The sequence below is a fragment of the Mauremys reevesii genome, linkage group 22, assembly GCF_016161935.1.
Source record: "Mauremys reevesii isolate NIE-2019 linkage group 22, ASM1616193v1, whole genome shotgun sequence".
NCBI classification, from domain to species: Eukaryota; Metazoa; Chordata; order Testudines; family Geoemydidae; genus Mauremys; species Mauremys reevesii.
The window spans coordinates 23,476,425-23,497,835 of NC_052644.1; the positions used below are offsets into that span (position 1 = coordinate 23,476,425).

The following is a 21,411-nucleotide window of genomic DNA, read 5'->3' on the forward strand; positions in this document are numbered from 1 at the left end:
CTAGGCCCCTACCAACGCTGGCAGCCTTCTTCAGGGCATCCCAGAAGACCACCAAGATGGGCTGTATTCTAGAAGGCCATGTGGGTTCTGGAGTGGCAACACGGCCAAACCTGCTCCAGAACAGCTCAGGCTTTCGCCGAGCCCATTAAAGGCATCTGTGCTCCAGAACCAGTGGCACAGCCAGGGTTGCTGCCGAGGAGGCACGGCAGAGAAAAAAGGCGCATGTCCTTTGGCAGCATTTCAGCGGTCCAGCGCATGCGCCAAAATGCCACCGAAAGATGGAGCGGTGCATGCGCAAGGCCACCGAAAGACGGAGCAGCACACCGCTGAACTAACGGACGAGTGGAAAAGGTGCCACTTGGGGAATGCTGGACTCGGGGGAGCAGGTGCTCCCCCTGCTCCCCCCCCAGCTATGCTACTGTCCAGGATGATGCCGACCACCCCCGCCCCCCGCATACCCGACACATCGGGAAGGTTCTCAAACTGACCTGAAGGCTTCGATGAGACGCTCGACTTTCTGCGCTTCCCCCTGCACCCGGATGTGCGACTGGAACTTCCGCAGGGCGTCGTCCAGGTCCATGTTGGAGAAATCCATCTCATCCACCACGCAGCTGGAAAGGGGAGGGCAGGTCAGCGCTGGGTCCCCTCCAGATCCCCCCATGCTCCAGCAGTCTCTAGAGTCTCGTGGGAGAACGTGCAGGATGATGCCCTGAGGCAGAGCTCCACCACCCCTGGGAAGGTGGGTCGGGAACCCACCGGCTGCCTGCAATTGTTCCTCTCCAGACAGCGCATGCGCCCTACTCTACATCACTTGCTCTAGATCAATTTGTGCTTCCTATCTTTGCTCTGGGTACCTGCTTCCATGGTCCCCCTTGCTCCAGAACATCCCCCACTGGAGCCATCTCCCCACCCAGCAGCTCCTTACTCGAGAACGTCGCGGTTGAACTGCTTCTGCCGGTTGCCGAGAAACTCGCCAATCATCTGCCGGCTCAGGCCCTTGCGCTCCAGGATGAAGTGAGCGACCCCGACTGGCGTGTCCGAGAGGAACCCTCTCTCAATGAGGTATTGGATCCCCTTCTCCGGCTTCCTGTGGGCATGGAGAGAAAGGGTCTAGAGTCACGAGCCTCTAGAATGCTGCTGCCCCGGGGCAGATGGTCAGAGGAACCGGAGAGGAGATGCTAGCCAGAAGGGGACGGGGGTGAGAAACCAGGAACATGGGTGTTCTAGAAAATTCCATTCCAGATCTCTGCCATTCTAGAACCAGACCAGACACAGGCCAGTTCCCCTCTGGAAGGTACCTGGCTGTTCCAGATCACCACTGTTCTAGAAAGAAGCCATTCAAGGCCACCGTTGTTCTAGAACATTTTCAACAAGATATCGCTGATCTAGAACAGCCCCCCAGGGTCGCACTGCTGCGGTGTTGTTCTAGAACATCTGCATAATTCTGTTGTTCCAGAGCAGAGGTCGAGAACTTGCTCATTCTAGAAAACACTGCCTGTTGAGAGCAAAGGACTTAGCTAAGATTGCCGGACACCTGGGTCTCAGGGGGGCTTTTGCAGGTCTTGAGCAAATGTTCGAGGCTACGTTCTGGGACAGACATGTCTAGTGAGCTGACGGTTACCTAGAACACACTGTATATCTGCTATGCATACTCAAGCACCACCTGGTGTGAATCAAGAACCAAGGTAGTGTTGCTACTGATTATATAGAAGTATTAATGAGACTAAGAAGACAAATTACAGTCAATCTAGACACCACCTAGTGTTTATATGGTGTGAATCCAGAATCCTGGCTGTGTGGTTCTGGATTCTTTGGAGACCTAAATACTATTCCATAACTCAGCTGCTCTAGAGGAAAGCCAGTCACCCTAAGGCAAAACAAAATTGTACGGCATTTGTTTGTTCTAGAGCAGCACAATTCTAGAACCTAGCCATTCTAGAACATGGCCGATTCAGCCAATCATTAACCCAGGAAGACCAACTGCTGTTCTAGAGTGGCTTCGAGACCAATTCGGCTCTCTATCACAGATGCAATCGTGGTTACATTGGTGTGGCCAGCCAAGAACGGACTAGATCAACTGATCCAGAACACAGACAGCTCCCAAATCCGCAGCAGGGAAATCTCATGCTAAAGCCCCCAGATAGGTTGGTTCCAGGGCGTTCTAAAGGGCCGATCCGGAACGTGGCCGGAATTCTAGAACTCCAGAACGGGCGGGGGGGGAGGGGCCCCATTGCAGGCTCTAAAGGCCGGAGCCCACTCGAGGAGGCGCTGGATCCGCCCCAGATGTGCGGCTGAATCATGGCTTCCGCGGGCTAATTGGATCCCTAGGGCCGCCTCCCAGCCTGGGAAGCAGCTGCTGTGTCCTTCAGTAGTAATTAAATCAGTGACCGCACCAGAGAGTAACGCGTCCAGCCCCACCCGTCCAACGCCCTGGCGGAGCTGGGGGGTGGGGAGCCCAGAGCCGGGCTGGCAGGGGCTGCGGGTCGGGAGTGAGGGGCACCGTCAGAGCTGTGGGGGGGGAAGGGCCAGGGTAGCAGGGGCTGTGGGTCGGGAGTGAGGGGCAGCGGCAGGGCTGGGAGGGGCAGGGTTATCTGGGGGGGCAACTCTCCCTCCAACTGGAATTCTGGGAAACGGGTTCTGCGTGCCCTCAACCCCTCCCCCTATTAAGCCGCTCCCCCAGGCAGCCCCACCCCCAGGCAGCCCCGCCCCCACAAAGCCCCCCCCCCGGAAGCTCCTCCCCAGGAAGCCACATCCCCACAAAACTCCTCCCCTGGGAGCCCCACCCCTGGGAGCCCCACCCCCGGGAAGCTCCGCCCCCCAGGAAGCCCCGCCCCCCGGAAGCCCCGCCCCGGGAAGCCCCGCCCCCAGGAAGCCCCGACCGCGCCGGGCACCCACTTGTTGAAGAGGTTGAGCCCGATGCGGTACTGGCGCCGCTGCAGCAGGTCGTGGTTGAAGGCGGGCGAGTCCCAGCTGTGGCGGGTCTCCCGCTGGTACGTCTGCTTGCACAGGCCCGGGCCGGGGCCGGCGGGCGGGGGCGCCGGGGGGGGCGGGGGCGGGGGGCCCCGCAGGCTGTCCCGGGAGGAGGACCCCGAGCTGCAGTTGACGGTCTCGGTGGAGTTGCTGCTGCTCTGCAGGCTGTCGTTGTCGCCGTCCGAGTGCTCGGGAGCCAGGCGTCCGGGCGGCGGGGGCGGGGGCGGGGCGGGCTCGGGGCGGTAGTGGCGCAGGGGGTGGGGGGAGGGGGCCGGGGGCGGGGGGGCCGGCGGGTGCTTGGGGGCCCCGCAGCCGTCCGGCTCGTGAGGCCAGGCCCGGTGCACGGAGCTGCGCTCGAGCGGTCGCTCAGGTCCACCGAGCTGTCGCTGGGGGCTCGATGGTGAGGAGCGGCAGGTGGGCCCGCAGGCGGAAGTCCCGGCACTCCAGGCAGGGGGTCCCGCGCCGGCCGGCCCCGTTCTCCCGGCTGTCCTCCCGCTGCGGGGCCCCCCAGAACTCGGGCCGGGGCTGGGCCGCCGGGGGGGCGGGCTCGGGGGGCTCCGAGCTGGGGGGCCGCTCCAGGGAGAGGGGGGAGGCCGGCACCCCCTCGTCCAGGTACAGGGTGACGTCGCTGAAGGAGGTGGCTGCGCTGTCCCCCTGCTGCTCCTTCGACTCGCTCTTCTCCAGCGGGCCGGGCCCCCCCCCCTCCGGCGCCGGCAGCGGGTGGCAGTTCAGGGCCTCGTCGATCGACTCCGCCCGGGACTTCCCCGGGGGGGGGGGGGGGGCGGGTGAGAAGAGAGGCCACGCCCCTCTGTGCCCCGCCCCTCCTCACAAGCCCCTCCCTTCTGTACAAGCTCCACCCTGCTGCAAAGCTTCCCAATAGCCCCTCCCTTCCTAATAAGCCCCTCCCACTATGCCGAGTGCCCTATACTCCCTCTCCTCTGTACAAGCCCCTCCCCCTAAGCAGGCCCCCTCCCGTCTCTATAAGTCCCTCCCACAGTTGGAGGAGCTACGGTTGCAGGGAGGGGGATCCCCCAGTCCCTGGGGGGGAGGAGCTAAGATTGGGGAAGGGGGATCCCCCAGTCCCAGGGGTGGAGGAGCTAAGATTGGGGGAGGGAGGAGCGAAGGTTGGGGAGGAGATCCCCAGTCCGGGGAGCAAAGGTTGGGGCGGGGAGGAGATGAGGTTGGGGGAAGGGGGATCTCCCAGTCCCTGGGGGGAGGAGCTAAGGTTGGGGGAGGGGGGATCCCCCAGTCCCGGGGGGGAGGAGCGAAGGTTGGGGCGGGGGGGGAGGAGATGAGGTTGGGGGGAAAGGGGGATCTCACAGTCCCGGGGTGGAGGAGCGAAGGTTGGGGGAGGGGGGATCCCCCAGTCCCTGGGTAGAGGAGCTAAGGTTGGGGGAGGGGGATCCCCCAGTCCCTGTGGGGGAAGAGATGAGGTTGGGGGAGGGGGGATCCCCCAGTCCCAGGGGGGGAAGAGATGAGGTTGGGGGAGGAGGGATCCCCCAGTCCCGGGGGGCAGGCTGCTCCCCCCCCCCACCTGCTTGGCGAAGGAGTCCTCCAGCTCGGTGATCTCGCTGCAGAAGTCGCCGGAGGAGGCGTGGAGCGAGCCGCTCTCCAGGCCGGCCCGGCAGGAGCCCCCGTAGGGCAGCCCCCCGCGCTCCAGCAGGTGGGGGCGGGCGCTGGCCATGGTGCCCTCGTCCAGGGAGGCCGGCTTGCCCTCGAAGTAGGGGGCGGCGGCCGGCCCCTTGTCGAACTCCTCGAAGGAGAACTGCATGCGCATGTTGGAGAGCACGATGCGGCGCGACATGCGGCTCTCCGAGGCCGAGCTGCGCAGCCGCTGGAAGTTCTTCTGCATGCGGTACTGGCGAAAGGCCGTCTGGATGGTGCGGGCCGCCCGCCGGCTCAGGAACGAGCCCCCGTACTTCCGCTCCAGCATCTCCACCTGCGGGGGCGGGGCACTCAGGGGGGGCGCAGGCCACGGGAGTCCCGGGGGGGGTCGGGGGGGACCCAGGCCAGAAAGGGGGAGCCCGGGGGTGGTCACGGGGGGGCACAGGCCAGAAAGGGGGCAATGGGGAAGAGGCCGGGTGGGGAATCCTGGGAGACCGTGGGGCACCAGGCCAGGCTGGGGAATCTGGGGAGCCACATGTGGGGGCACAGGCCGGAACGGCGGATCCCAGGGGGCTGCAGGGGCACAGGCTGGGAGGGGAATCCCGGGGCCGCAGAGGGGCACAGGCCTGGCTGGGGAATCCCGGGGGGATGCACGGGGCACAGGCCGGCCTGGGAATCCCAGGGGCGCGGGGGGGGGCACAGGCCTGGCTGGGAATCCCGGGGAGAGCGCGGGGCACAGGCCAGGCTGGGGTATTCAGGGGTGGGGGCCGCACGGGGGCACAGGCCGGGCTGGGGAATCCCGGGGGGGGGGGGCGCATGGGGGGTCACAGGCCGGGCTGGGGAATCCCGGGGATGCACGGGGGCACAGGCCGGAACGGGGATCCCAGGGGCCGCAGAGGGGGCACAGGCCAGGCTGGGCAATCCCAGGGGGGGAGCCACACGGGGCGGGCACAGGCCGGGATGGGGACTCCGGGGGGGAGGGCGCGCGGGGGGGGCACCGGCCGGGCTGGGGAATCCCGGGGGGGCCGCACGGGGGGGGGCACTGTACCTTCTTGTCCTGGAGGTCGGTGGAGAGCTCATAGCTGTCCGAAAGGGCCTTCGAGCGCTTGTTCTCCTCCTCCTCCTGCTTGCGCAGCGCCACGCTGGCCGGCTGCAGCCGCGCCCGCTGGGCCCAGGGCAGCCCGGGGGCCGGGGGGTGGCAGGCGGAGACGGTGGCAGTCAGGGGGCCCCGGGCGTAGGGTTCCCCAGCCTTGGCCAGCTCGGCCCCGCAGCGGTAGGGCGCCTGGCTGCCCGGGCTGTCCACCGTCGGCCCCGCCTCGCTGCCCGGCGGGTCCCCCTCCACGCTGCGGGGAGAGCAGACGGGGCAGGGGGTGAGCCTGGAGCCGAGCGCGGGCCCTGGTCTGGAACCCAGCCACCCCCGTGTCCTGGCCACTCTAGAACATGGAGAGGGCAGCTGGGTCTAGAACCCAGCCAGCCCACGGCGCTGTCGGCTCTAGAATCCGGGTTGCCCCCTCCCGCTCTAGAACGGTGCCAGGGCGGTTCAAGAGCATCCATGGCCCGTCTCAATCTGGAGCCCGGCCAATCCGCTGCACGGCTGTCTGTAGACCACCGAGGATGAAGCTGGATCTAGAACACCAGCCGCTGGCCGCAAAACCCCCTCTAGAACATCAGTGGCCTCCCCCCGGTCTAGAGCCCTCACAGCAGCCTGTATTGCCAGCTCTGGGCCTCGCCTGATCTAGAACCCAGCCAATCTGCTGTGTGATTGTCTCTAAAACACCAAGGATACAATCTGATCTAGAACACCCACCACTGGCCACGGCCGTACTCTAGAACATCAATAGCCTCTCCCCCCAAGTCTAGAGCCCAGACAGCAGCCTGTGTTGCCAGCTACGGGCCTACGCTGATCTAGAACCCAACCAGCCAGTCTAGAACATTGGGTCTAGAACCGCAAGAGCCCATCCCAGTCTAGAACGACGGCATCACACACTGAGCTAGAACCTGGAGCATGCACGTGCCCTCCTCTACCCAGATAACACCTCCTGCTCTAGAACCTCACGCTCTATTGCCCAATGCAGTCCCCGAGCGGCGTTATATGCGGCTGTTCCCCAGCCGCCCCGCCCCAGAGACGGCTGCATCGCCGCAGCGGGCGAGCCGTCCACCTACAGCACTGCGCCGGGGGCCCGGCCGTGTTTCTAGGCAGCCTGGGTGACGGGGGAGGGGGGGACGGGAAGGGGACAGAGAGCTGGAACCTCACCCCACACAGACGCAGATCAGGGTTCATCCCCCCCAGCAGGGGGCAGCAGGGACCCGATGGCAGACAGGCCTGGGGAGGAAATCGGGGTGCAGGCAGGGGTCTGGGGAGCTCGGGGCGGGGGGTCCGGGAGCAGTCGGGAGGCAGAAGGCAGATGGGGGACTCAAGGGCAGATAGTGAGGCCGGGAGGACCAGGGGGCAGTTGGGAAGTCCGGGGGCAAACTGGGGGGCCCAGGGGAGTCTGGGGACAGACTAGGGCCTGGGGGCAGTTGGGGTGGGGCCCAGAGACTGCTGGGTTCATTCCCGCAGTACCTGGCTGATGCACACGGCAGTCGGGGGGCTCGGGGCAGTGAGTAGTTGGGGAAATGAGTAGGAGGGAGGCAGGTGGGGGCCAGTTGGGGGAGGCAGGGAGGACCCGGGACAGGTGGGGAACAAGGGGCAGACGAGGGCTGTCGGGGGCAGCTGAGGGGCCTGGGGCAGGGGACCGGGAAGCAGCAGGGGGTCTGGGTTCAGGCGGGGGTTCAGGGGCCAGCGGGCGTGGGGGCAGGCAGAGAGTTTGTTGGGGGTTGGTGGGGGCAGGCAGAGAACACTGGGGGCTGGGAGGCCGGGTTCACCCCAGGGGCCAGCAGGGCACCCAGGGGAAACAGGGGAGCAGGATTCAGGCAGGGGTGGGAGTAACTGGGGGCATCCAGGGGCCCAAGGTTCATCAGGGGCTGCAGAGGATGGGGGCTGGGGTTCAAGCAGGGGACCTGGGGTTCAGCATGGGGGCTGGGGATTGGGGATTAAATTGGGGCGGGTTTCAGGTGGGGCAATTGGGGCGGGGTTCAGATGGGGATCTGAGGGGACCCAGGATTAAATCGGAGGGCAGGATTAAATCGGGGGCTAGGGTTAAATTGGGCAGATCCGGGGTGGGGTTCAGGCGGGGCACTGGGATTAAATAGGGGCGGTTTTCAGGCGCGGGGCCGGGAGCCAGGGTTGGATCGGGGCAGGGTTCAGGCAGCGGGGCTGGGGAATCCGGGGGCTGGGGTTCAGGTTGGGGACTCAGGGGCTGGGGTTAAATCAGGGGTCAGGGGTCGGGGTTAAATTTGGGGATCCGGGGATCTGGGGCAGGGTTCAGGCTGGGGTTAAATCAGGGGGCTCCAGGTGTCTGGGGTTGGATCAGGGGTGATCCGGGGAGCAGGGTTAAATGGGGGCAGGGTTGGCTCAGGGGAGCCGGGGCGGGTTTCAGGTGGGGTCAGGGGATCCGGAGGGGCAGGGTTAAATCGTGGGAGTGGGGTTCAGGCAGGGGTCAGAGGGATCCAGGAAGACCGGGGCGGGGTTGGATCAGAGGCCAGTTGGATCGGGGATCTGGGGCTGGAGTTAAATAGGGGCCGGGGCCAAGGTTAAATGGGGATCCAGGGGTGGGGTTAAATGGGGGCTGGGAGGCGGGGTTGGATCGGGGCCAGGGGTGGGGTAAATCGAGGGGCCAGGGGATCAGAGGGGCTGGGGTTGGATCGGAGGGATCAAGGGGAGGGATTAAAGAGGGGCTGGGGTTAAATCAGGGGCCAGGGTTGGATTGGAGGATCGGGGCTGGGCTTGGATGGGGATCCGGGGCGGGGTTAAATGGGGGCTGGGGGCCGAGATTAGATCGGGCGGGATCCAGGGGTTGGATGGGGCCGGGGTTAAATGGGGGCTGGGGGCCGGGGTTAAATAGGGGGCCGGGATTAGATCGGGGATCGGGGATCCAGGGGTTGGATGGGGGCTGGGGTTAAATAGGGGTGGGAGGCTGGGGTTAAATCGGGGATCTGGGGGAGCGGGGTTAAATGGGGGCCGGAGTTGGCCGGGGGCGAGTTAAATCAGGGGTCCAGTGTTAAATGGGATCCGGGAGGGATCCGGGGGCAGGGTTAAATGGGGTCCAGGAGGGATCCGGGGGCCGGGTTAAATTGGGGGCGGGTTAAATCGGGAGCCGGGGATCAGGGGCCGGGAAGGATCCGGGGCCGGGGTTAAATCGAGGCCGGGGTTACATGGGGCGGGGCTGGATGGGGGCCGGGTTAAATCGGGGCCGGGGTTAAATGGGGAGTCCGGGTTAAATGGGGCCAGGGTTAAATCAGGGGGCCGGGGCTGGATGGGGACCGGGTTAAATGGGAGCCGGGGGCCGGGGTTGGATGGAGGCCGGAGGGATCCGGGGGGCCAGGTTAAATGGGGCGGGGCTGGATGGGGGCCGGGGTTAAATGGGGGCCGGGGCTGGGGTTAAAGGGGGCTGGGAGGATCCGGGGGCCAGGGGTTAAATGGGGCAGGGCTGGATGGGGCCAAGGTTAAATCGGGGGCCGGGGTTAAATCAGGGGGCCGGGGCTGGGGTTAAAGGGGGCTGGGAGGATCCGGGTGGGGCCGGGGTTAAATGGGGGGCGGGGCTGGATGGGGGCCGGGGTTAAATCGGGGGGGCCGGGGTTAAATGGGGGGGGGCCGGGGTCCCGCACTCACCAGTGCAGCAGTTTGCGCTGGAGCTGCCCTCGGCGCCGCTCGGACGCGCAGCGGAGGCACCACATGGCGGGGCCCGGCCGGGGGGGCTCGGGGGGTCCCCGCCCGGGGCTCAGCGGCGGCTCCGGGGCCCGGAGCAGCCCGGCCCGCGGCGCGGCGCCTCCATCCCCGGCGCTGGGCTGGAGCCGGGAGGCGGAGCCGAGACGTGGGGCCGCCCCCAACCCCGACAGCAGCCGGGGAATCCCCACCGGCAGCGGGATGAGGGCCAGGACGCCTGGGTTCTCTCCTGGCTGGGGGAAGGGGGGCTGGGAGCCAGGACTCCTGGGTTCTCTCCTGGCGCAGGGGGGGCTGGGAGCCAGGACTCCTGGGTTCTCTCCTGGCTCGGGGGCTGGTGGTTAGAGCAGGGGGGGCTGGGAGCCAGGACTCCTGGGTTCTCTCCTGGCTCAGGGGGGGCTGGTGGGTTAGAGCAGGGGGGGCTGGGAGCCAGGACTCCTGGGTTCTCTCCTGGCTCGGGGCTGGTGGTTAGAGCAGGGGCTGGGAGCCAGGACGCCTGGGTTCTCTCCTGGCTCAGGGGCTGGGAGCCAGGACGCCTGGGTTCTCTCCTGGCTGGGGGAAGGGGGGCTGGGAGCCAGGACTCCTGGGTTCTCTCCTGGCTCAGGGGGGGCTGGGAGCCAGGACTCCTGGGTTCTCTCCTGGCTCGGGGGCTGGTGGTTAGAGCAGGGGGGGCTGGGAGCCAGGTTCTCTCCCCTGGTGTTTCTTGCATGAGGGTCTGGGGCCATTCCTCCCCCCGCCAGCAGAGTGTGTGGGGGGGGGAAGTGAGAGACAGTGACACACCCAGAGTGGCTGGACGCACACCCACCCACGAGCACGTCGACACAAACACGTCCACGCCCATAGAGACAGGGCATCCCCACTGGTACACCCTTGCATACAGACGCACCCAGTCACACAAGGTTGTACACGCCAACACAAATGTACACAGAGACACCCATGTACACACACAGACATTCGCACACACAAACACCAACGTGAACACACAGATGTGTACCCATGCACAACCATACAGTCACATACACATACACACCAACACACGGATACACACGCCTGTACACACGTATACAAACACATTCACCCTCACCAGATGTATACGCAAACATACCCATATGCAGACACACACAACTACTCACACGCAAGTACACACAAGCACACCTGGAGACACACAGCCCCTCATCTGGCGCACATTGTGTGAGGCAGGAGAGGAATTCCCCCCCCCCCCAGGGCAGAGGGGTCAGGAGCTTGGGGGGCTCCCACCCCCCGGCCTGTGCAGCGCAGGGTATGTGTCACTCACCAGCCGCGTCTGGGTGTGTCTCATTTAGCCAGTTCCCCCTCGGCTGTTCTCGTGTCAGTCAAGTCCCTGTGGCCTGTGACCCTGGGTGTCACTGTGGTTGTTGTGTTGGGGCGGGGGGGACGGGAGTTGGTCAGACCGGATGAGCTGGTCCTGTCCGGCTGTGAATTCCAGGGCACTGCACACACGGTGACACACACACCCAGACGTGTGTACGCACATGTCAGTGTACAGACACCCTCATGCACACACAGGCAAGTACATGCTCACAGGTAGACAGGCAGATGCACACCTGTGTACACTGACACACTCATTTGCACACACAAGCATGTTCACACATACACAAACACATCCACACACACACACACTGATACACATACATACACTATAAACACAGGCACACAAACGTACACACAAACACACTGACACACACAGTATAAACACAGGCACACAAACATGCACACACATTCACACCCATGGTTACACATGCTGTAACACATCCACACACAGACATCCACCCAGACATTCACAGTGACACAAACATACAGATACACAGACACAGACATTCACACACAGATCATGTACACACACTCACGTACATCTACACACATGCACACACACTAACACACACATATACATGTACATGCACTCACACACATTCACACCCACGGTCACACACGCTGTAACACATTCACACACACATATACATCCATACAGACATTCACAGTGACACAAACACACATAGACACAGGCATTCACACACACATGCACACATACACGCAAACACACACAGACATTCACCCTCATGCACACATACACACATGCACACACAAACATGGACACACACACAGACCTGGACACACACACACACACTCACAATTGCACACAATTCAACACATCCAAGGTCAATCGGGTGTCAACCCCGCACTCTGCCTTCTCACCCCCCTCCCTCCACCCCTACACAACGGACAACAACTATACAGCTAGGGAATTATTGATGAGGCCAGCAGGCCAGGGATACGGTTGCCATGGGGACAGGCGGGGGGGGGGAGGAATGCCGGGTTGCTATGGATCCTGGAGGAGGGAGGGCTGGGTACCATCGCCATGGTGACGCAAAGGCAGGGAGGCTGGAGGAGTGATGGGGACTTTGGGGGGCCCCTGAGGGGTGGGGGGGACCAAGGACCGGCTTGCACACACACCCTCCCCACAAGCCAGGCACAACAGGGGATGGGAAAGCCAGGACTCCTGGGTCCCTGGAGGGAAGTGGGGTCTAGTGGGTAGAGAAAAGGGAGGGCGCCAGGAGTCCTGGGTTCCACACGCCCCCCCCCCCAATCTACCACTAGACCCCACTCCATTCCCAGAGAACCCAGGAGTCCTGGCTCCTCCACTCCACAGCAGCTCCGATGTGCGGCTTCCTGCACCACCCCCCCCCCCAGCCCCTAAATAGCACAGCCAGCCGGAGTCCCCGTGACATGCACGGCCGTCACCATGGCAACGCCTCCAAAATAGCAGCTCCATGCGGGGGGACTGATCACTGGCTGGGAGGGGGGGCTGTTCAGGGCTCCCCCACCATGGCTGGGGAGAGAACCCAGGAGTCCAGGCTCCCAGCTCCACTCCCCAGCTCTAGCCACTAGACCCCACTCCCCTCCCAGAGCCGAGGAGCGAACCCAGGAGTCCTGGCTCCCAGCCCCCCCCAGCTCTAACCACTAGACCCCACTCCCCTCCCAGAGGCTCCCAGCCCAGCCCTGCTCTGTGAAGCCAGTAGCTGCCGAGGCAGGTTCCCAACAGGGAGTTACCCGGGTTAGTCCTGGGTCCCCCTGGTGCTGCCAGGGCCTCCCCCCAAAATCTGTAGCGAACGGCAGATTGAGGGTTGATCTGGGTACGTGCAGCGCCTGGCACAACCGGGGGGAGGGGGCGGTGCCATGTCCAGGGCTGGGGCTCTGTGTGTGTGTGTTTTCACAGGCTCTCAGGCCAGAAGGGACCCCTATGATGTGGCTAACCCGGGCCATGGCAGGGCCCGAATTCATCCCTGTATGAACTAGAGCAGTTCTCGTGGGAAAACAGTGTGTGTGTGCCCCAACCCTGGCCGCCTGTAACCCCCAACCACATCACAACAGTCACCGTCCCAGCCGCCTGTTACCCCCAGTCAAATAGCAACAGTCCCTGTCCTGGCCGCCTGTAACCCCCAACCAAATACTGACAGTCCCCATCTTGGCCACCTGTCACATCCAACTAGCAGCAGTCACCATCCCAGCCGTCTGTAACCCCCCGACCACATAGCAACAGTATCCATCCCAACTGGTTGTAGCCCCCAACCAAAAAGCAACACCAGTCCTTGTCCTAGCCACTTGTAACCACTGACCACATAGCAACACTCGCCACCCTGTCTGCTTGTAACCCCACCACCACATAGTGACAGTCTTCTCCTGGCCGCCTGTAACCCCTGACCAGCAACAATGGCCATCCTATCTGCCTGTAACCGCCTCTACACGAGAACAGTCGCTGTCCCAAACACCCGTAATCCCCGGTCCAAATAGCATGAGACAGTCCCCATCCTGGCTGCCTGTAACGCTGACACAACAGCCGCGGACAGTAACAACGTCCCCAGCACCTGTTTCCTGAGTGCCCCCCACCCCTCCCCGGCCCCATCCCAGGAGCTCACCCTGCGCTGCCGGCTGTGTCCACGCCCTGGGCTGTGCGGGACGTTATTTCACCCCGGGGTTCCCCAACCCCGACAGCCACAGCTTTTGGGCTGGTCCAACCACTTCCCCTTCCCGGCTCCTCCCCACGGGGTGACGGTGCCCAGCCCTGCCCCAGCGCCCCCCAGTGCCCAGCCCTGGCTGCCAGGGGAGAGCACCCCCTGCCCTGCCCCCTGCCCCACGGCGCCCAGCCCTGGCTGCCGGGGGAGAGCGCCCCCTGCCCAGCCCCCTGCCCCACAGCGCCTGGCCCTGACTCCCAGGGGAGAGCGCCCCCTGCCCCCCCGTCAGCGGTGCTGGAACACTTTTAATGGAGGGAGTTGCTGTAAGTAGATTTTACTTTTTACCTCATGCCGCCCCTTACCCATCTGCGCCCCCCACACCCCCCAGAGCTGGGGCTGGAAGCAGGGCCGTGTTCCCTAGTTCCCGCCCCAATGCTCCTCGTTAGCGTGACTCCAGGCGGGCGGGCGGGCTGCACCCCAGAATCCTCTGCGCTCCCACCTCTCCCACAATCCTTTGCACACCGGCATGTCCCAGAATCCTTTGTGCTCAGTCCAGAGTCCCAGAATCCTTTGCACCTGCGCCTCTCCCAGAGTCCTTTGTTCCCACGCCTCTCCCAGAATCCTTGGTGCTCACCTGTCTCCCAGAATCCTCTGCTCACAGCAGCCTCCCACAATCCTTTGCACCCTTGCGTCTCCCATCATCCTGTGTCTCTCCCTCTCCCAGAATCCTTGGCACATGTGCCAGTCTCCCAGAATCCTTTGTGTCCACACCTCTCCCAGAAACCTTTGCACCCAGGCGTTTCCCACAATCCTTGGAGCCCATGCATTTCCCAGAATCCTTTGCACCCAGGCGTCTCCCACAATCCTTGGAGCCCACGCATTTCCCAGAATCCTTTGCACCTGTGCCAGTCTGCCAGAATCCTTTGTGTTCACCCTCATCTCCCAGAATCCTTTGCTTTCATGCCGCTCCCAGAATCCTCTGCACCAGGGCTCCTGCCTCTCATGCCCCTGCCTTCGGGGGGGGTACCCCAAAGCCACTCCTCCAGCCACCGCTACCTCCACTAGTGCACCTGAGCCAGAAGGTGTGGGGCCGGTGGGGGGCTGTGCGCCCCCCCCAAGCTCACCCCCCTCCCCTCTGGCTGATGGGGAGCGCAAGAGGCTAGCACTGTGCAAGCGTCCCCACCCCCACTACAGAACAAGGCATAGATAGGATATTGGGCCTGCACAAGTGTGAATGTAGACGTGCAAATACCATGGGTCGTGCATGTGCGTGAGTGTGCAAAAAGTGTAATTGTAGGTGTGCAAATATGATTGGCTGTGCATGCTTGTGACTGGGTGTGCAAAAATGTGAATGTGGGGAGCGTGTGTGTGTGCATGTGCAAATACTTGTGAGCCGGTGTGCTAAAAGTGCAAAGGCAAGATGCAAATGCCTCTGGCTGGGCACGGCTTGGGCAGCTCAGAGGCGTCTGGGTATCACTGGCTCACTTATAGGTGTGTGCAAGGGGGGATTTGCACACGCGAGTGTGTGGAGGGGTCGTGCACCTGCTAAATTTCCATGCACGCCGGGGGGGGAGCTTGCACATAAGTGGCTGTCCCACTGTGCACAAGTTTGTGCAGGGGGGGCAGTGCACAGATCCCATGCCCCAGCCTCCCCACCCCCCAAGTGGGGCAAGCAAAGGGGCCCCTCTCCCCCCCCGTTTCCATGCAGCCTGTTGCCAAGCGACGGGGAGTGGTGTTTCCTGGAAACAACAGGGTGCTTTTTATAATCAGGCAGTGGAAAGTGGGAGACAAAGGGAGGGGTGACCAGGACAGTGAGGTGGGGGGGAACAGTGCAGGGGCTGGGGGCATTTCCATGCTCAGGAACGGGGGGGGGGGTCAGTGAAGAACCCCTCCCCCGCACCTGTGCATCAGTGGGAGGGGGCCGTGCAAAGGAGAAGTGTGAGCGGGGGGGGGCAGTATCTGTGTGTGCAAATGCTAGGAGCTAACAAGCAGCCAGTGACTGCGTCTCAGCAGCAAAGGACCCCCCTGAGCTGGGGAGAGAACCCAGGCGTCTGGTGCCCAGCCCCCCCCCCCCGCTCTAACCACTAGCCCTCATTCCCCTTCCAGAGCTGGGGAGAGAACCCAGGAGTCCTGGCTCCCAGCCCCCTCTGCTCTAACCACCAGCCCCCACTCCCCTCCCAGAGCCGGGAGAGAACCCAGGAGTCCTGGCTCCCAGCCCCCCTGCTCTAACCACCAGCCCCCACTCCCCTCCCAGAGCCGGGGAGAGAACCCAGGAGTCCTGGCTCCCAGCCCCCCGTGCTCTAACCACCAGCCCCACTCCCCTCCCAGAGCCGGGAGAGAACCCAGGAGTCCTGGCTCCCAGCCCCCCCCTGCTCTAACCCACCAGCCCCCACTCCCCTCCCAGAGACGGGAGAGAACCCAGGAGTCCTCTCACTGGTTGCTTCCATTGAGGACAGTCGCGCTATAGCCGAGCTGGGCTGGTGCTGCCACCCGGTGGTCACGCTCAGTACTGCACCTCCTGCTGGTCTCGGCTCTTCCTAGGGCTGGACCCCCCCCCCCTCCCCCGAGCAGGGCGTATTTCACCCACGGCCTGGCCAAACCAGCTGGATTGGCCTCATCCATTGCTCAACCAGTGCCAGTCCCTGGGGCGGGGCAGCCGGGCAACAGCCGCACAGAACGCCGCAGGGGAGGGCTCGCCCGGCGCTGAGATGCAGCCACCTCTGGGGCGGGGCAGCCAGGGACCAGCCACACAGAACGCCGCAGGGGAGGGCTCGCCCGGCGCTGAGATGCAGCCACCTCTGGGGCGGGGCAGCCGGGGAACAGCCGCACAGAACGCCGCGGGGGGGGGCTCACCCGGCGCTGAGGTGCAGCCACCTCTGGGGTGCAACAGCTGGATATAGGGAGGCTGAATGAGATCACTGGAGCTGGGCTTTGACCCGGACACCGGGGTTCATGCCCAGCTCTTGTAGAATAAGTCTCATCCTCATCAAGTCTCATCCTAAGGTGCACCACAGCCCCTGGCCCCCCGCCCCACTCCCCGCAGCACGATGCCCCCCAGTGCCCGGCCCTGCCTGCCAGGGGAGAGCGCCCCCTGCCCAGCCCCCCGTCCCGCAGCACAGCGCCCCCCAGTGCCCAGCCATGCCTGCCAGGGGAGAGCGCCCCCTGCCCAGCCCCCCGTCCCGCAGCACAGCACCCCCCAGTGCCCGACCCTGCCTGCCCGGGGAGAGCGCCCCCTGCCCAGCCCCCCCCCCACTCCCTGCAGCACGATGCCCCCCAGTGCCCGGCCCTGCCTGCCAGGGGAGAGTGCGCCCTGCCCAGCCCCCGCCCCACTCCCTGCAGCATGGCGCCCCCCAGTGCCTGGCCCTGCCTGCCAGGGGAGCGTGCCCCCTGCCCAGCCCCCCGTCCCGCAGCACAGCGCCCCCCAGTGCCCAGCCATGCCTGCCAGGGGAGAGCGCCCCCTACTGCAGCTCTCCCAGCTAGAGCAGACCAAGTCCTGGTGAACGCTGGGGTTATCCACGGGGCTGGCATGTGGGAGGATCGGGGGGTACATGGCACAGAGGGGGTACAGAATCTGTGACAGGTTGCATGGTCCTTTTTATTCTATATGGTTCTCTGTCGGACAAAGCTGGCGTCTTTTCGTACAGTACATACAGCAGCTGGTAGAAAGACCCCTGGGGTTATATTTACAGGGGGGGATGGGTTATGGGGCAGACGGGGAGGAGGGGGCACAGCGGGGGGACCCCCATGTCCAGATCCCTGTGCATTCCCCTCTGCCCTCCCCCCAAATTACTTGTGCCAGGTTGGAGAACCCACGCTCTGCCGTGAGCCGCAGTGTTTGGCACGCCGGCCGTGGTGGCGCATCGGGGTGAAGCACACTCATTTTGCAGGCCCACCACTGGGGAAATCCGTGCAAATCCCCCCCCCCAGCTCTGTGGCTGCACGGCTGATTCATGCCGACGAGACTCATTTTGCACGGCTGCCTCGTTAGCAATTAGGGGAAGCCGCACTCCTTTAGCACATTGGGGACACGCCAAATTAGTGCAACTCGCACCCCCCTTGCACACCCAACTGCCAGCATGGGAAACCAGTGCAATTTTGCACCAAGGCAGATTCGTGCAAATCACACTTGCCTGGCACACTCACGGCAGGGGGACATATGCACCTCCCCCCCCCCGGTTTTGCAAATTGATGACCCAACAAATTAGTGCAAATTACACCCATTTTGAATGACGACTGCCTGAGAATTCAGCACAAGTGACGCTCGTTTTGCACATTGCATGGTCGATCCGTGCAATGCACACTTGTTTTGCACACCCAGCACAGGGAAAATCTGTGCAAGCTACCTCCATTTTGCACCTCCACTGCACTGGGAGATTAGCACAAATCACCCCCGTTTTGCACACCAGCCTCAATAATTTAGCACGCTGGCTAAGCAGCAGATTGGCCCAAGACACACTCATTTTGCACGCCTGCTGCTTGGGAGATCTATGCCAAGTCCCCTCCCCTCATTTTGGTCATCAACTACGTGCAAATCACACTTGTTCCACACCCCCACCTCGGGGGCAGTTAGCATCCAGCCTTTTGCACATCGATCGCACGACCAATCCGTGCAAACGGCACACTGGCTTGTGCATGACTGCCATGGGGAGGGAGCAGTGTCAGTCACCCCCCTTTTGCATGCCAAGTCACGTGCATTTTGCACGCCCACCACCAGGCAGGTCTCCACAAGCCACCCATTTTGCACATGTCCCCGCTCCCACCCCGGGGACCCCCCCTCCAATTTGCATGGCCCGTTGGGGCATCCAGGCTGCTTGGTGGACAGGCGCCAGAGACACCCGCTTCGCACAGATCCGTGCACACCCGCCTCCCCCCCACACACACACAAAGTCCCAGGCGCCAGTCGGCATTAGCACGGCCCCGTCCAATCCCGCCGTGGGAGGCACAAAGTCCCTGAAGAGTGGGGCTGGGGGGCAGGTCCGGGATCCAGGTTTCCCGTCCGCTCCACACACACCCACGCCCCGAACCTGCGATCCCAATGCACTCGGGCAGGTACGAAGCAGGAGAGGAGGCCGTAGCAAGTCCAGAGGGGGAGGAGCAAAATCCAGAAAACAGATCCCAAGAGGCAGGCGGAAGCATCGTAGGTGTCAAAGGTTCGTTTGTTTCAGGGCACGGCCATGACGAAGGATGGGGGGCGGAAGCCCCGTAGAAGCATAGGGGGGTTGTCCAGATTTTTGGGGTGAAGGGGGGTGGGCTGGTTTCTGCAGCTCCGTCGCTGTCCTCCTGCAGGGGGCGTAGGGGGGTGCTGGGGATTAAGGCTTATGCTTCTGCATAGAAAAATATGTAAACTGTGATTGGGGGAGGGGGCTTGGGGGGAGGTGGAGGCATCGGGGTCCGTTCCAGAGACGCAAGGGATTCGAAAGCAGCCACTGAGTCGGGTCTCAGCTGCCCGGGCCAATCTGAAGCCATCCCCCGACTGCAACGGGGACAAGGCCGGGTTCTGATCTCAGCCCGTTGGGGTCAATCCGGAGTCACTCCTGATTGCAAAGGGGACAGTGACGGATTCTAATCTCACCCCACCGGGGTCAATCCAAAATCAATCCGGAGTCACTCCCTGACTGCAGTGGCGTCAGGGCCAGATTCTGATCTCACCCCGCCAGGGTCAATCTGAAGTCAATCCAGATTCACTCCTAACTGTAACGGGGATGTGGATTCTAATCCAGCCTGCCAGGGTCAATCCAGAGTCACTCCCTGACCGCAGTGGGGTCAGGGCTGGATTCTAATCTCAGCCCGCCGGGGTCAATCCAGAGTCACTCCCTGACTGCAGTGGGGACAGGGCTGGATTCTGATCTCAGTCTGCCGGAGTCAATCTGGAGTCACCCCCAACTGCAATGGGGACAGGGCTGGATTTTGGGTCATTAATGTATCATAGAGTCATAGAATCTCAGGGTCGGAAGGGACCTCAGGAGGTATCTAGTCCAACCCCCTGCTCAAAGCAGGACCAACCCCACCTAAATCATCCCAGCCAGGGCTGTGTCAAGCCGGGCCTTAAAAACCTCTAAGGAAGGAGATTCCACCCCCTCCCTAGGTAACCCATTCCAGTGCTGCACCACCCTCCTCGGGAAATAGTGTTTCCTAATATCCAACCTAAACCTCCCCCACTGCAACTTGAGCCCATTGCTCCTTGTTCTGTCATCTGCCACCACTGAGAACAGCCGAGCTCCAGCCTCTTTGGAAACCCCCTTTCAGGTAGTTGAAAGCAGCTATCAAATCCCCCCTCACTCTTCCCTTCTGAAGACTAAATAACCCCAGTTCCCTCAGCCTCTCCTCGTAAGTCATGTGCTCCAGCCCCCTAATCATTTTTGTTGCCCTCCGCTGGGCTCTTTCCAATTTATCCACATCCTTCTTGTAGTGGGGGGCCCAAAACTGGACACAGTGCTCCAGATGTAAACAGAGGTCAAAGGTCCAATCCCGAACTGGGGCTTGCTGGCATTTCCAGGTCAAATCAAGTAGACGGGGAGGCCAAAGGTCAGAGTTTGAGAGTCAAGCCGATGGGGTTAAAGGTCAATATCAGAGAGGTCGAAGGTCAGTCTCAAACTGCTTAAATCACAGACAGAAACAAGCCACACAGGGTCAAAGGTCAAACACAAGTGATCAGAGGTCAAAGATCAGGTGTCATGAAATGGAAAGGGGTCAAGAGGTCAAACCCCAATGGTGTCGAAGGTCAAACAGTTGTCAAAGGTAAAACCCAAGTGGGGGCTGAAGGTCGGGAGACTGCATGACGCTATGAGACATCTCAAAGCCAGACCCCCAGGGTGCAGTGATAAGGAGCTAACAGAACTTATGGGGTTAAAGCTCCGCCCAAAGATATAAGAGGTCAGAGGTCAAACCCCAATGGTGGGGGTTAAAGGTCAAACAAAGCGACTCATGTCAAAAGAGTTTGCGGTTAAAGAGCCACCTCAACATTGGGGTTGTAGGTCACGACAAAGCTGCAGGACGTTAAAGGTCAATGAAGGGGTCAAAGGGCAAGCAAATGGCACGGGGTTAGAGGTCAATGCCCCTATGGGGTTCAAACCCATGTCAAAGCAACAGAAGGTTAAAGGTCAAACCCAACATGGGGACTAAAGGTCAAAGTAGACTAGGAGCTAAAGGTAATAGAACTGAACGAAAGGTCAAAGTTCGATTCTACAAGGGGCTAAAGGTCAAACAAAACTCTTGGTGCTAGCATTCAAGTCAAAGCAGCAAGAGGTTAAAGGTCAAATTCAATAGAGGGGTCAAGGTCAAGCCAAAAAAGGCCAAAGGTTTTAAGATCATATCAAGCCACAGAGGTCTACCCCCTGCTGCAGCTAATGGCCATGCCCAAGCAGCAGGAGGTTAAAGGTCAAAGCCAATGTTGGGGTGAAAGCTCAAAGAAAACTAAGCTTGGGCATTTGGCCGTTCAAAAAATGATGAGTCAGTTGGCCAGTCAAATAACATCAAAAAACGGTCAACTATTTGGATGTGTTTACTTATTAGAAGAGTAAGAAAAAAGCGTCAGACTCCCATAGGCTGAGCGTAGCCATTTACACCTAATTCCACAAGCACACGGGCCTCAGACGCGTTATTTAACTAAGTAAAATGCAAAACGCAATGAAAGAAAGAGCTACAAAATGAAAGAGCGACCCTGCGACGCAATCAGAAAGGTTGGCCACCACCTACCGACCACTCCGGCTGGAATATGTGTCAATATTTGACTACGGTGGGAGAGGGATAGCTCGGTGGTTTGAGCATTGGCCTGCTAAACCCAGGGTTGTGAGTTCAGTCCTTGAGGGGTCCACTTAGGGATCTGGGGCAAAAATCAGTACTTGGTCCTGCTAGTGAAGGCAGGGGGCTGGACTCAATGACCTTTCAAGGTCCCGTCCAGCTCTAGGAGATTGATATATCTACTAATATGTGGTCAACTGACCAACCAATTGATGTTATTTGACTGGTCAGTCAACTGACCGACCAACTGACGTTGTTTGATCAGTCAATCAATCGCCCAGTTGACATTGTTTGACCAACCAGTTCACACTGTTGGACCAGTCAACTGACCGACCAATTGACGCT

The 21,411-nt window shown here is 61.9% G+C and overlaps 1 protein-coding gene across 1 annotated transcript in view; it reads right to left on the bottom strand.

Moving 5' to 3' along the window:
- Positions 1-21,411, bottom strand: part of IQSEC2 (IQ motif and Sec7 domain ArfGEF 2) — a 60,244-nt gene that overhangs the window by 12,617 nt on the left and 26,216 nt on the right. The window contains 7 exon segments of the mRNA XM_039510318.1: positions 489-611; positions 926-1,087; positions 2,896-3,328; positions 3,331-3,357; positions 3,360-3,733; positions 4,503-4,909; positions 5,624-5,918. Coding sequence (XP_039366252.1) covers positions 489-611; positions 926-1,087; positions 2,896-3,328; positions 3,331-3,357; positions 3,360-3,733; positions 4,503-4,909; positions 5,624-5,918 — 1,821 coding nt within the window.